General features: G+C 54.0%; 5 protein-coding genes across 5 annotated transcripts; 3 read left to right on the top strand and 2 right to left on the bottom strand.

The window, feature by feature from the left end:
- Window positions 1–268: 268 nt before the first annotated feature.
- On the top strand, window positions 269–2,035 carry BROUX77_005571 (uncharacterized protein; the record flags this gene model as incomplete). Its single annotated transcript, XM_073750459.1, has 1 exon — window positions 269–2,035. One exon carries the CDS (start codon window positions 269–271, stop codon window positions 2,033–2,035), a length of 1,767 nt encoding a protein of 588 aa, XP_073604457.1.
- Window positions 2,036–2,091: 56 nt separating this feature from the next.
- Window positions 2,092–2,355, top strand: BROUX77_005570 (uncharacterized protein; the record flags this gene model as incomplete). The annotated part of the gene is made up of 1 exon (XM_073750458.1): window positions 2,092–2,355. One exon carries the CDS (start codon window positions 2,092–2,094, stop codon window positions 2,353–2,355), a length of 264 nt encoding a protein of 87 aa, XP_073604456.1.
- Window positions 2,356–3,228: 873 nt separating this feature from the next.
- BROUX77_005569 (uncharacterized protein) lies at window positions 3,229–7,164 on the bottom strand (the record flags this gene model as incomplete). The annotated part of the gene is made up of 1 exon (XM_073750457.1): window positions 3,229–7,164. One exon carries the CDS (start codon window positions 7,162–7,164, stop codon window positions 3,229–3,231), a length of 3,936 nt encoding a protein of 1,311 aa, XP_073604455.1.
- A 56-nt stretch (window positions 7,165–7,220) lies between these two features.
- On the bottom strand, window positions 7,221–8,951 carry BROUX77_005568 (uncharacterized protein; the record flags this gene model as incomplete). Its single annotated transcript, XM_073750456.1, has 1 exon — window positions 7,221–8,951. One exon carries the CDS (start codon window positions 8,949–8,951, stop codon window positions 7,221–7,223), a length of 1,731 nt encoding a protein of 576 aa, XP_073604454.1.
- A 4,147-nt stretch (window positions 8,952–13,098) lies between these two features.
- Window positions 13,099–13,863, top strand: BROUX77_005567 (uncharacterized protein; the record flags this gene model as incomplete). The annotated part of the gene is made up of 1 exon (XM_073750455.1): window positions 13,099–13,863. One exon carries the CDS (start codon window positions 13,099–13,101, stop codon window positions 13,861–13,863), a length of 765 nt encoding a protein of 254 aa, XP_073604453.1.
- Window positions 13,864–13,875: the final 12 nt, after the last annotated feature.

Raw genomic sequence — 13,875 nt, 5'->3', positions numbered from 1 at the left:
TCCCCGGTCAGTCTGAAGACCTTATCCTCGGTCAAGGATGGATTGCCAAACACGATGCTTCCCTTCGCCCCGCGCAAAACGAAGTATTCATCCGCCTGCCCACGCCTCTTCGCCTGACTACAACCACCGCTGACCCCAACGTTCTCCCCGTCTCCGCCCGCGCCATCCGTGCCTTCCAGTTGAGAGCCCGACGCTCTCCCAATGTCCGCATTTTCTCCGCCACTCTTCACGACATTGAGAAGGCTCTCAAGGAAAAACTTTTGCAAAAATGGCCAAATCGACAGAAAAACTCACCAAAACGACTCTGAGCAACAGCTCAATTGATTCTAAGACTAGTTCGAGCAGTGCATCGAACAAAATAGACAAGAAACCGACCGCGCGCGATGAAACGCGCCGCACGACGCGCCTGGGGCTGAGTTTCGCCCAGATGGCGAGCCAGGAACCGCGTTCCGACGAAGACGAGCTGCTGCGTTCACCGTCGCAGCATGCGCCCGTCACCTCATCGATGAAAGTCGATGCAGGCGTTGAAGATGCGCCGGTTGTTGAGATTCCCTCGACACCCGACTCGCGCGACTCGGACGCGACAACGCCGACGCCTAAGGCACTGGATGGGAACCCGTTCGTGTTCAGCCAGGCTCAGCGCGATGAGAACGACACCAACAACACCAACAACACCAACAACAACAACAACGACCAGACCATTCCGGCGAAGCGCGCCCGAGAGATTGCTCTCATGTTGGAGCGCAAGCGCCGGCGCGACGAGCAGAACGCCGCCATCATGAACGAGGTCTTCCTCGTCCTGGAACGCCTCAAGGAGTCAGCTTCTGAGGCCCAGCTGATGCGCATCCTGCGCCAGTTTGGCAACGAGTGCGGGCTCGTCGTAATGTCGCGCCACGACCACAAAACGCTGGTTGAGATGGAAGTCTCGAAGGCTGCCCGCCCCAAGCCGGCACACGAGGCTGCAGCCGTGGCTGCGTACAGCGAGGCTGCGACGCAGACACCTGAGGTGCCAGCCGCGCCTTCTGTCCTGGGCAGTGAGCCCTGTACCAGAACCACTGGGGAGCCGGTTTTAGAACCCCCCTGCAAAAAAATCGCCACCCCTGCGCCTAAGGCCAATAAGCGCAGACGCCGCGGCAAAAAGGCCAAAAAAAATGCTGCAACCGCCGCAACCGCCGCCACTGACCAGGCTGATGCTATGGTCATCGACACCGCTGGCGACCAGTCCAGCACACCCGACACCACTACCTCGACCACCACCTCGACCACCACCTCGACCGCCACTACTACTACCGATGACGCCGCCGCGCCTCCCGCCCCGGACACAGCTATGGCTGATGCCGACGCGCCCACTGAGTCCCCCGACACGTGGACCGTAGTCGCCAAGCGCGCCCAGAAGAAGGCTGCCGACAAAACCACGACCCCCGCCCCCAACACGACCACCACCACGACCACCACGACTGCCCCTCGCGAGAAAACGGCCGTCGTTATTGTCACCACACCCGAGTCGAGAGCCAGCGCGCTGCCCCAGCGACGCGTGCGCGACGCGGTGAACCGCCTTCTTGGCAAGACTGCAGTGTCTGCGGTCCAGCGCACCAAGGCGGGCAACATCTTGCTGCACGCTGTGGACAGTGAGGCCGTCAAATTGATGACCTCCAATCTGCAGCGCGTGGTCAAGGAGCTGTCCTGCTTTGGCGCCTGCGAGTTCACGCGCGCCACATCTCCCGGCTCCAGAACACACAAGTCGTCAAAGCTCTGCTTTGTCATCCACGGTGTGCCGATTGAAGACGGTTTCGACAGTCTCAAGGAGCTGCCCAAGGACATGGCGGACTTCAACGGCGTCAAGATCTCCGACTCGCTGCGCTGGCTTGTGGTCCCTGCCAAGGGTAAGCAGGCTGGCTCGGTGGTCGTCGAGGCCCTGACCCAGGCTGACTACGACAAGTGTGTTGGCAAAAACGTCAACGTCGGCGGCGCTATTGTCCCAGCAGTGCCCTACGTTGACCGCAAATCTACGACAGACGGCCCCCCTCGCCTATGAAAGAGGGCCCTACGGCCGGACAACGTCTACGCATCCTTCAGCACAACGTGCACAAAATGAAGGCTGTTCATGAGACAATACTTGAGGCTGCTGCAACCGGAAAGGCGGACATTGTCTGCATCCAGGAGCCTTATACCATAAAACTCAAAGCTGGGTATAGAACATTGACGCAGCCGGGCTTCACCCTGGTTGTGCCGTTTAATGTTAGGAATCTTGAGGCTATGCCTTTGCGCCCGCGGGTCTTGACCTACGTCCGCCAAGGCCTGCCGTTTTCTGTGCTGTTCGAGTTTGGCGATACTGAGAGTGATATTCTGTCATGAATAGCCATTCTTGCCATTGCCATTGCATAGGGTTATGCCTGGCACCTTACCCCGCTTCCGTTGTGTCACGCTAATGTTCCAAGGACGTATGATGATACGGTTATACCACTTGGTGGTCTGTGTAACCTTGAGGTGTCACTCCGGTTTATCTACTCGGGTGTGGCCGGCTTGCACACTATAGATCATCGCTATTAGGTAACTCGGTACTCTGCAGTTGATGCAGCTTATTCTGAGTTGACTGCTATTCTCGTTCCTTTTGTGTCAACAGCGTTTGAGCGTGGGGCCCACACCTGTTAGGCCGATATCGCTGTAACGCGACATATCGTTGCCTGGGTGTCTTGAGGGATTTTCAGTTCTGCTGCTGCCGTGTTGGTTTATCTCGTGAACTAACATCCGGTTTGATAGTAGCGTCTGGTAACGTTGAGTTACGTATGTCCCCACTTTCGGTTATCTGTGATTTGGTTCTAGCTTGGGAAGATCTCTGTTGTCAGAATCTGCAACGCCTTAAATAGCGTTGCCTTCTGCCCTGTGTGATCAGGTTAACTCTTGCTCCCCAAGCTTAACAATCACATACACCCCTTTTGCCATTCTTCTTTGTATACTAGTTTATAGTATCACTTCTTCGATAGTACCTTCTTCTTTAGTACTATATCTTTAATTATCACTTGTTTCTTGATAGCCTTCATTTTTTTTTTTTTTTTTTTTTATTCATTACTCGCATGGAACCTGATAGGGTTATGGCGAGGTGCAGTAAATCTACACATAGCAAGGTACAATAAAACAACATCCAAACTCCAGCAAAAATCAACGACAAAGGAAATACGTCGTGGTCGACACAGTAATTTGTCCAAAGACACAAGCACCAACTCCTCCTCACTCCTCAACTTCCTCCACTCTCCTCCCACCACTACTTTCTCTTCTCCCCACACCTTCTACCCAGGCCTTCGTGCAAAAACCCGTCTTGCGAACAAACTTCAGCAGCACCTCGGTTCCGTTATTCGTATTGAAGAGCGTCGGGAGATCTAGCGACTTAGGACTCAATGCCATGGCCATCTCTTGACGCTCTGCAGAAAATGCGGCGCAGTGCAGCAGCACATGCTCAACGCTCTCGCTTTCATGTTCTTGACAACGGCGGCACCGGTCCGAGTCCGTCTTCTTGATGAGCAGCAGGTAGGGCAACAAGTTGCCTTTACCCACCTTCATCTGGAAGTACGCCGAGGTTAGCCATCTTGGTCCGGAAACCTTGGGCGCCTTAGCACGGAGAACTGGATCACCACCGATGGTACGCAGGTAGTGCGAGCCGTGGGAGGGACCAGCGGCGGTGTCTCGCTCAAAAGCCCAGAGAGTCTCCCACTTGTCCATGGTAAACCTCCTAACCCTGGCGAAGACACTGCCCAGTGAGCTGAACTTGCGTTCATCATCACTCTCGAGAGCCTGGCGTGCAACCGCGTCTGCAATCTCGTTCCCCACTATGCCCATGTGCCCGGGACACCACATCACCGTGACTGGCGACGTGAATGTACCTAGGACGCGGCGGGCCTGCCACGCGAAGTGGCCGTGCTTGCGGAGCCGCGCAATGGCAGCTTGGCTGTCGACAAACACATAGCAGGGGCGAGCTTGCTTTGTTATTTTTTCTGTTTTGGCGAGGAGCGTGAGTGCCTCCACGATGGCGGCGCTCTCGCAGTCTGCAACCTCCACATCTTGCAGTCGATGACTGACTTTCGTTTTGATTTCACCGGTTTTGGTATCGACCACGCACGCTGCAAGCGAGCACCTGGAGCCTTCTTTGGAGCCGTCCGTATACACGGTGACGGCATCGTTCGGAAGTCTTGACAAGAACTGGGCATGCCTGACGGCAGCGTCCTCCTTGGGTCCAGGGTCGACGACGATGGAGATGCGGTCGGTCAGTGGCGGCTGCCAGGGACTATCCCACTCCTGTCGGCGACGTTCTCGTCTCCACATGCCTGCCACCAATGGCTTCAACTCGCGCATGATGCAGCCGAGTCGAGTCTTGACACTCATGTTATGCCCCAGGAGAGGCAGGTCTGAGTCATCGGGGGCAAGCTCGTCCTTGTCGGGTTGGGACGCAACACGGACGGGATGGTTGCGTTGGAGGCGGAGAGTGCGAGCGGCGTAGGCCATGCGTGCTTTGGCGAATCGAATAGAGGGGGGCGGGAGGCCGGCCTCGACTTCGACGGCGCGTGTTGGTGAACCGCGGAATGTACCTAGGATACGGGCGGCAGCTTGGCTTTGCAGTTTCTGGTATACCCTTTGCAGACTGAGCTGGGGTTTTGACGGGTCATACCAGAGAATTGATCCGTAATCGGCGACGGTACCCACACAGGAGATGTAGAGCTGACGGAGTGCCGCGATGGACAGTCCACGCGTGTTCGAAGCGAGCCGAAGCAAGCCGCGGAACGCGATCTCAGCCTTTTGGGTCCGTGCCTGGACGTGCTGTTTAAACGAAAGTCTGTTGTCGAAATGGAAACCTAGCCACTTGACCATCTTTTGGGGACGCACAGTGACATCACCTACTCGGACAGTTTGGGAGGCCCACTTTGCAGCATCGGTGTAGTGGATGAGCTCAGTTTTGCTCTCTTCAAACTCAATGCCGTAGTCACGAGCCTTGGCCCGCAGCTCCGTCACGAGTTCTTCGAGAAGCGCCGCTGAACGCCTCGGGCTTTTGGACGCCACGGTTACGCTGAAGTCGTCTATATACGACAGCTGAAGTTGTGGTGTGTCGCCGGCCACCCGAGCCACTATATGCCGAGCATACAACAGGAAGAGTAGAGGACTGATGGGGGAACCTTGGGGGATGCCGATGTTAACCGGGGTCATCGGAAACGGCTGACCCTCGATGTGCAGGCCGACAGTACGGTCCTGGAGGAACGAAGCAACCCATTTTCGGAACACCAGGGGAAGACCGAGCTCACGTAAGCTGCGCATCAAGCAGGGCTTTGACACGTGGTCGAAAGCGCCCTTGACGTCAAGGAAGAGAGTGCTTGGAACGAGCTTCATCTCCTTGACCTTCTGCAGGTGGCTGACGTATACGAGAGCGGCGTCCATGGCTGAACGCTGTTTGCGGCCTCCCAGTTGAGTGTCGTCTAGAAGCGAGCTGTCATGGCAATTAGCGAGGTACCCTAAGCGGGTCGCAAGGACTTTCTCGAGCACTTTGCCTAGACAGTTGAGCAGTGAGATGATGCGGTAGGACTTTACGACTGAATAATCAGCCTTTCCGTCTTTCGCGAGCACAATCCCAGTAGCTTGCTTCCAGAGTGTGGGGTGTATTCCGAGGCGAGACAGGGCTTTGTAGACGGAGAGAAAGGGCGCGGGATGGGCCTCAAAGGCGATCTGGATGATCTTGGCGTTCATGCCGTCGGGCCCGGGGGCCTTCTTGGCGTTGGCGGACATGATTGCCTCCTTGATCTCGTGGTCTGTAAGGTCAGGCCAGGGGTATATGCTTCGGTCGGTGTCGTTCGGGGGGGTGTCGTGGGGGGTGTCGTGATGGGGGTCGTGATGGGGGTCGTGTGTATCCGCAATGTCAGGTCGGGGGTCGACACCTGCGCTAGACGTAGCACCCAGTAGCGTCAGGAAAGCCTTTTCCTTCTCCTCGGGGGTATTGGCTAACCCGTCTGGCCCCTGGATGGGGGGGAAGTAACTCGCCGTAGCTGGCTTGGTGTATTTCCAGGCTGTGTAGACCTTTTCGTTGTCAGCGTCAGAAAGAAAGGTAGTCCAGTGAGTAGACTTAGCATCTTCGACAGCATGGGTGTACTTGTTGCGAATCGAATGAAACTCAACCAGCGACAGCCTGCCTCGTCTGTATCTTCTCTCTGCGCGCGATGCGGCCTGACGTTGTGATTGTAGCTCGGGCGTCCACCATGGCTTTGCGCGGGCACTGTGCCTCTTCACTGACATGCACCTCTGACAAGCAGATTGCAGGGCCTCGGAAAGCAGTCGCGCCATTGCGTCACCGTCTGCAGAAATCTCTGCCAGGGACAGCTGAAGCTCAAGGTCAGCCTGGCCAGCCAGCCATTCCTTGCGAAACAGCGACCAGTCGGCCGTCTTGGTGTTGAACGCCGGGTTACGTGTTAGGGTTTTGGGTGTGGTGGTGCTGACGTAATCAAAACTGATGGCCCGGTGATCGGAGCCCGTCTCCTGAAGATACCTCCAGTTCGTAAACAGGCCCGGTCGAGACCGCAGGGAAAATGCGAGGTCGATCACCGAGGTCGTGCTGCTGTTGACGTATGTGCCGCCGTTGCGTTCAACGTAGTCGTCGTCGACAATCAGGGTGGCATTCTGCGACATCAGCCAGTTAGCAAAAGAGTCAGCTCGTGGTTCGTGGGGATGCTCTCGCTGGGAATTCCACCAATGGTGATGGAGATTGAAGTCGCCGAGAAGCAAAGTACTGGTGTCAATATTGCGCGATAAAAGATTGGTGCGCTCAATGGTATAGGGGCGGGGTTGGGTCTCGGGGACAGGCTGCACAGTCAGCTGGCGTTCGTTGTAGACATTGAGAAGCGAAAACGGCTCCGACGCAAGGATGCGCAGGGTCTGAATATCACTCTCAGCATCGCCAAACTCGAACAGCACAGAAAACGGCAGGCCTTGGCGGACGTAGGTCAGGACCCGCGGGCGCAAAGGCATGGCCTCGAGATTCCTAACATTAAACGGCACAACCAGGGTGAAGCCCGGCTGCGTCAATGTTCTATACCCAGCTTTGAGTTTTATGGTATAAGGCTCCTGGATGCAGACAATGTCCGCCTTTCCGGTTGCAGCAGCCTCAAGTATTGTCTCATGAACAGCCTTCATTTTGTGCACGTTGTGCTGAAGGATGCGTAGACGTTGTCCGGCCGTAGGGCCCTCTTTCATAGGCGAGGGGGGCCGTCTGTCGTAGATTTGCGGTCAACGTAGGGCACTGCTGGGACAATAGCGCCGCCGACGTTGACGTTTTTGCCGACACACTTGTCGTAGTCAGCCTGGGTCAGGGCCTCGACGACCACCGAGCCAGCCTGCTTACCCTTGGCAGGGACCACAAGCCAGCGCAGCGAGTCGGAGATCTTGACGCCGTTGAAGTCCGCCATGTCCTTGGGCAGCTCCTTGAGACTGTCGAAACCGTCTTCAATCGGCACACCGTGGATGACAAAGCAGAGCTTTGACGACTTGTGGGTTCTGGAGCCGGGAGATGTGGCGCGCGTGAACTCGCAGGCGCCAAAGCAGGACAGCTCCTTGACCACGCGCTGCAGATTGGAGGTCATCAATCTGACGGCCTCACTGTCCACAGCGTGCAGCAAGATGTTGCCCGCCTTGGTGCGCTGGACCGCAGACACTGCAGTCTTGCCAAGAAGGCGGTTCACCGCGTCGCGCACGCGTCGCTGGGGCAGCGCGCTGGCTCTCGACTCGGGTGTGGTGACAATAACGACGGCCGTTTTCTCGCGAGGGGCAGTCGTGGTGGTCGTGGTGGTGGTCGTGTTGGGGGCGGGGGTCGTGGTTTTGTCGGCAGCCTTCTTCTGGGCGCGCTTGGCGACTACGGTCCACGTGTCGGGGGACTCAGTGGGCGCGTCGGCATCAGCCATAGCCGTGTCCGGGGCGGGAGGCGCGGCGGCGTCATCGGTAGTAGTAGTGGCGGTCGAGGTGGTGGTCGAGGTAGTGGTGTCGGGTGTGCTGGACTGGTCGCCAGCGGTGTCGATGACCATAGCATCAGCCTGGTCAGTGGCGGCGGTTGCGGCGGTTGCGGCGGTCGCAGCATTTTTTTTGGCCTTTTTGCCGCGGCGTCTGCGCTTATTGGCCTTAGGCGCAGGGGTGGCGTTTTTTTTGCTGGCACAGGGCTCACTGCCCAGGACAGAAGGCGCGGCTGGCACCTCAGGTGTCTGCGTCGCAGCCTCGCTGTACGCAGCCACGGCTTCAGCCTCGTGTGCTGGCTTGGGGCGGGCAGCCTTTGAGACTTCCATCTCAACCAGCGTCTTGTGGTCGTGGCGCGACATTACGACGAGCCCGCACTCGTTGCCAAACTGGCGCAGGATGCGCATCAGCTGGGCCTCGGAGGCTGACTCCTTGAGTCGTTCTAGAACAAGGAAGACCTCGTTCATGATGGCGGCGTTCTGCTCGTCGCGCCGGCGCTTGCGCTCCAACATGAGAGCAATCTCTCGGGCGCGCTTCGCCGGAATCGTCTGGTCGTTGTTGTTGTTGTTGGTGTTGTTGGTGTTGTTGGTGTCGTTCTCATCGCGCTGAGCCTGGCTGAACACGAACAGGTTCCCATCCAGTGCATTAGGCGTCGGCGTTGTCGCGTCCGAGTCGCGCGAGTCGGGTGTCGAGGGAATCTCAACCACCGGCGCATCTTCAACACCTGCATCGACTTTCATCGATGAGGTGACGGGCGCAGGCTGCGACGGTGAACGCAGCAGCTCGTCGTCGTCGGAACGCGGTTCCTGGCTCGCCATCTGGGCAAAACTCAGCCCCAGGCGCGTCGTGCGGCGCGTTTCATCGCGCGCGGTCGGTTTCTTGTCTATTTTGTTCGATGCACTGCTCGAACTAGTCTTAGAATCAATTGAGCTGTTGCTCAGAGTCGTTTTGGTGAGTTTTTCTGTCGATTTGGCCATTTTTGATGCAGGTTGATAGCCTTCATTGCATCAGTACCTTCTGTCGTCTTCGTTACCTCAGTGTTCCTGTGATTGTTTATTCCCTTCCGTGTGTTATAAGATCAATTAGTTGAGTGTGCCTCTTTACCTCAAACCGACCATACGACCTAGAGAGTTCTATCCTCTCCTCCCGGCCGTATATCCGCGCAGGCCTGACTGTCCACCTCTGGAACCTATCATTGTCCTGAGTCGTTGGCTTTCTAGAACCCTAATGGTTTCCTTGGGCCCTATCCGTAATATTTTGTTAAGCTTCATTTAAAGACTCACACATTCTTCCAACTCTTTGTTATTCTTTAGCACACCTTATTCTTCTTTTCGTTCCGGCTCTCGACTACGGCCGATATCCCGTCTTCCTATGATCATACTAGCGCTGCTGTTGTTACACAACCTTCTTCGTCCGCTAGTCATAACTCGGCTCTTTCTGGTTCTTAGTTGATTCCATTTCTCAATCTACTTCTCTTCTTCTGTGGACAGTCAGTTGATGGCACTGTCTCTGTCCCAGCTCCTTTAATTTCGTTGAAGCACTTTGTTCCTCTAGGCTAATGTCGTCTCAAGCTTTGCGTTCCACTGCAAGCAATGAGAACCGGCGGGCTCACCGCACTACCGCTGAGCAGGTTCTCGATCCTGTTGATCAGGATGACCTACGGCTAGAACAAGTGCACAAGCGATATCCCGAATGCAGTTCGGACAGTTATTATGATTTGCGTCCGGTGTTCTTGCGGGATGGTGTACCTTCAACCACCTCTTGTCAAGACGCAGGTCATGCTGTTAATCTTGTCTCGACTGCCGAACATATCAATACTCTTCCGTCTGATGATGCACATCTAAATTTGCAACTTGTCAAGCAAAACCTGGATGGCATGCTCACACGTGGCTTCATTGCCCCTACTTCTTCAGTGTTGGCTTCTCCGATTCTTTGTCCTCGGGAACCAGGCAGTGTACGATCTTCTGTTGATTTACGGGCGGTCAACTACCTTATTTTATAAGCTGTTCATTTGGTCCCGCATCAACCAGTCGTTACAACTTGCCACATCTGAACGGGGGTTTCCAGAAAGCCATGTCTACCAGCTATGCACCTTTTGGCTTGCAGCAATGATGTTGCCAACTCCCAGATTACTTTGAGTTACAACATGGTACCTGAGTGTATAAAGTGTTGTTGTTGAGTTTACTCACACACCTGCCATTGTGCCAAAGCATGTTATTGAGTTCTTGTGGGATTTCTTGGACAGTTTATGTCTGTTTTTAGACCTCTGTGTCTGTATTTCTTGGCCTTTGTCTTGCCTAATTGTTTTGACTCCTGTTGGGTCTATTTATATGATATCAGCAGCTAGTGTCTGTTCTTTGCTGAGCTCGTTGGTTCTACGAACAGCTCGTGTCTGTTCTTTGGGTTGACACCTCTTAATGCCTCTTCCTTGTGACACCGTGTGTCCATCGGCGACTGCTTTTTTTGTGTCTCTTCTTTGACCACTATGGTGCTTGCGTTTGACCCCTGCTGGGTTATAATTGCCGACAGCTCGTGTCTGTCCGGGTATTGATAGTTTATATCTACTCGCTTTGCTGACAGCCCGTGTCTGTCTGGGTATTGACAGTTGCTGTCTACTCGCTTTGTTAACAGCTCGCTTCTGTCCCACTTCTTGACAGTTATGTCTAGTCTTCGTGCCACAGTTGTGTCTAATGCGTTAGGCCACTGTTCGGACTATTTTCTTTCGGCTGTTGTTGTGTCTACTTACGACCACTATACGTCTACTTCTTGTGACATGTTCTGTGTCCTCTACTTTGGACAGCTCTCTTGCCTGTTACTTTCTTCGACTCTGTTACGTCTACTTGCGACTACTCTATGTCTCCTTTCTGCGACCTCTTTGTGTCTTCACTTGGGCCTACTCTCTGCCTCTCTCTTTTGGACAATATCTTGTTGTTTTTCTTCTCGTTAAAAGAAACACGATGTCCCTCTTCGAAGTCCTGCCTATGGTGGTGCAGGCCAGTCTTGTATCTTGTGCTGAAATACTGCCAAGTTTGACAAGCTGACTTTACCAATTTCTTGTTTTCCCCTTTCACCAATACTCTTTACGGATCCTGCACGTCTTTGTTTCCATGCTGTCTGTTGTCATATACCAATTACCCGATCGATGATGAGTCCCCATTACACATGTTAGTCTATTCTCCCACAACCGGAATCGTGTTCGTTTACATCCATCGAACCATGTCCCAGGGGGTTCTTAGCTATTGTGGAGGCGATTATGTCGCGGCGATTGATGATTGTGCCAACTGAGTAGCCACTCTGGTGTACACTTGTTACCAGAACTTGGTAGTTCTCAGGGGACCTTCTGCATCTTGCAGGCAACAGATTTATGGGCTATGGAACTGAGCGATTGTTGTTTGTTATAACCTACAGGCCTGGCTCTTACTTCTATGACCAATGCCATAACTAGGGAGGACAACAAGGTTGAAAAACCTTTGCCTTTGCGGGTACTGAGCTGCGTTCTCAACTTATTCCCACTTAAGATCCTTGGTGCTGCCCCTCGGTTGATGAGGTTGCCTTTCGTTATTCCCATTCTTTTTTACCTTCCTCTTGTCTGTGGACACGAGGCCCTTACGAAGTTGTCGTTGCACTTCAAGGCCTTGTTTTATGTTGATCAGATGTACAAGCTTTCATGCTAGGGATTCCGTTGATCCCCTATACGTCACGATGTTGTTGGTGCATCGAGATCTACAATTCTTGCCTGCGGAGTCATGCTGTGTCTAGACCCGTATGGTTGGCTTATTCCTTCTGTTCCGATTCTGCAAAGCCCGGTGGACTTCCGTGTCCCTAGATGCCCGGCTTCCTTTTGCGAATTCTCCGACTTGATTCTAGTCTAGGATGTGGCGATCTTAGTACTGCTGTGGAAATCAGTCATTTAAAAGGAGCATACTGTCATGAATAGCCATTCTTGCCATTGCCATTGCATAGGGTTATGCCTGGCACCTTACCCCGCTTCCGTTGTGTCACGCTAATGTTCCAAGGACGTATGATGATACGGTTATACCACTTGGTGGTCTGTGTAACCTTGAGGTGTCACTCCGGTTTATCTACTCGGGTGTGGCCGGCTTGCACACTATAGATCATCGCTATTAGGTAACTCGGTACTCTGCAGTTGATGCAGCTTATTCTGAGTTGACTGCTATTCTCGTTCCTTTTGTGTCAACAGCGTTTGAGCGTGGGGCCCACACCTGTTAGGCCGATATCGCTGTAACGCGACATATCGTTGCCTGGGTGTCTTGAGGGATTTTCAGTTCTGCTGCTGCCGTGTTGGTTTATCTCGTGAACTAACATCCGGTTTGATAGTAGCGTCTGGTAACGTTGAGTTACGTATGTCCCCACTTTCGGTTATCTGTGATTTGGTTCTAGCTTGGGAAGATCTCTGTTGTCAGAATCTGCAACGCCTTAAATAGCGTTGCCTTCTGCCCTGTGTGATCAGGTTAACTCTTGCTCCCCAAGCTTAACAATCACATACACCCCTTTTGCCATTCTTCTTTGTATACTAGTTTATAGTATCACTTCTTCGATAGTACCTTCTTCTTTAGTACTATATCTTTAATTATCACTTGTTTCTTGATAGCCTTCATTGCATCAGTACCTTCTGTCGTCTTCGTTACCTCAGTGTTCCTGTGATTGTTTATTCCCTTCCGTGTGTTATAAGATCAATTAGTTGAGTGTGCCTCTTTACCTCAAACCGACCATACGACCTAGAGAGTTCTATCCTCTCCTCCCGGCCGTATATCCGCGCAGGCCTGACTGTCCACCTCTGGAACCTATCATTGTCCTGAGTCGTTGGCTTTCTAGAACCCTAATGGTTTCCTTGGGCCCTATCCGTAATATATTCAGACCCTGCGCATCCTTGCGTCGGAGCCTTTTTCGCTTCTCAATGTCTACAACGAACGCCAGCTGACTGTGCAGCCTGTCCCCGAGACCCAACCCCGCCCCTATACCATTGAGCGCACCAATCTTTTATCGCGCAATATTGACACCAGTACTTTGCTTCTCGGCGACTTCAATCTCCATCACCATTGGTGGAATTCCCAGCGAGAGCATCCCCACGAACCACGAGCTGACTCTTTTGCTAACTGGCTGATGTCGCAGAATGCCACCCTGATTGTCGACGACGACTACGTTGAACGCAACGGCGGCACATACGTCAACAGCAGCACGACCTCGGTGATCGACCTCGCATTTTCCCTGCGGTCTCGACCGGGCCTGTTTACGAACTGGAGGTATCTTCAGGAGACGGGCTCCGATCACCGGGCCATCAGTTTTGATTACGTCAGCACCACCACACCCAAAACCCTAACACGTAACCCGGCGTTCAACACCAAGACGGCCGACTGGTCGCTGTTTCGCAAGGAATGGCTGGCTGGCCAGGCCGACCTTGAGCTTCAGCTGTCCCTGGCAGAGATTTCTGCAGACGGTGACGCAATGGCGCGACTGCTTTCCGAGGCCCTGCAATCTGCTTGTCAGAGGTGCATGTCAGTGAAGAGACACAGTGCCCGCGCAAAGCCATGGTGGACGCCCGAGCTGCAATCACAACGTCAGGCCGCATCGCGCGCAGAGAGAAGATACAGACGAGGCAGGCTGTCGCTGGTTGAGTTTCATTCGATTCGCAACAAGTACACCCATGCTGTCGAAGATGCTAAGTCTACTCACTGGACTACCTTTCTTTCTGACGCTGACAACGAAAAGGTCTACACAGCCTGGAAATACACCAAGCCAGCTACGGCGAGTTACTTCCCCCCCATCCAGGGGCCAGACGGGTTAGCCAATACCCCCGAGGAGAAGGAAAAGGCTTTCCTGACGCTACTGGGTGCTACTATTACGGATAGGGCCCGAAGAAAGGATTAGGGTTCCGGGTAC

This window comes from Berkeleyomyces rouxiae (genome assembly GCF_048999995.1).
Source record: "Berkeleyomyces rouxiae strain 22BRR77 chromosome Unknown BrBRR77_ptg000005l, whole genome shotgun sequence".
NCBI classification, from domain to species: Eukaryota; Fungi; Ascomycota; class Sordariomycetes; order Microascales; family Ceratocystidaceae; genus Berkeleyomyces; species Berkeleyomyces rouxiae.
The sequence above is the reverse complement of the archived record's forward strand: the minus strand, read 5'-3'. Positions and strand labels throughout refer to the sequence as shown.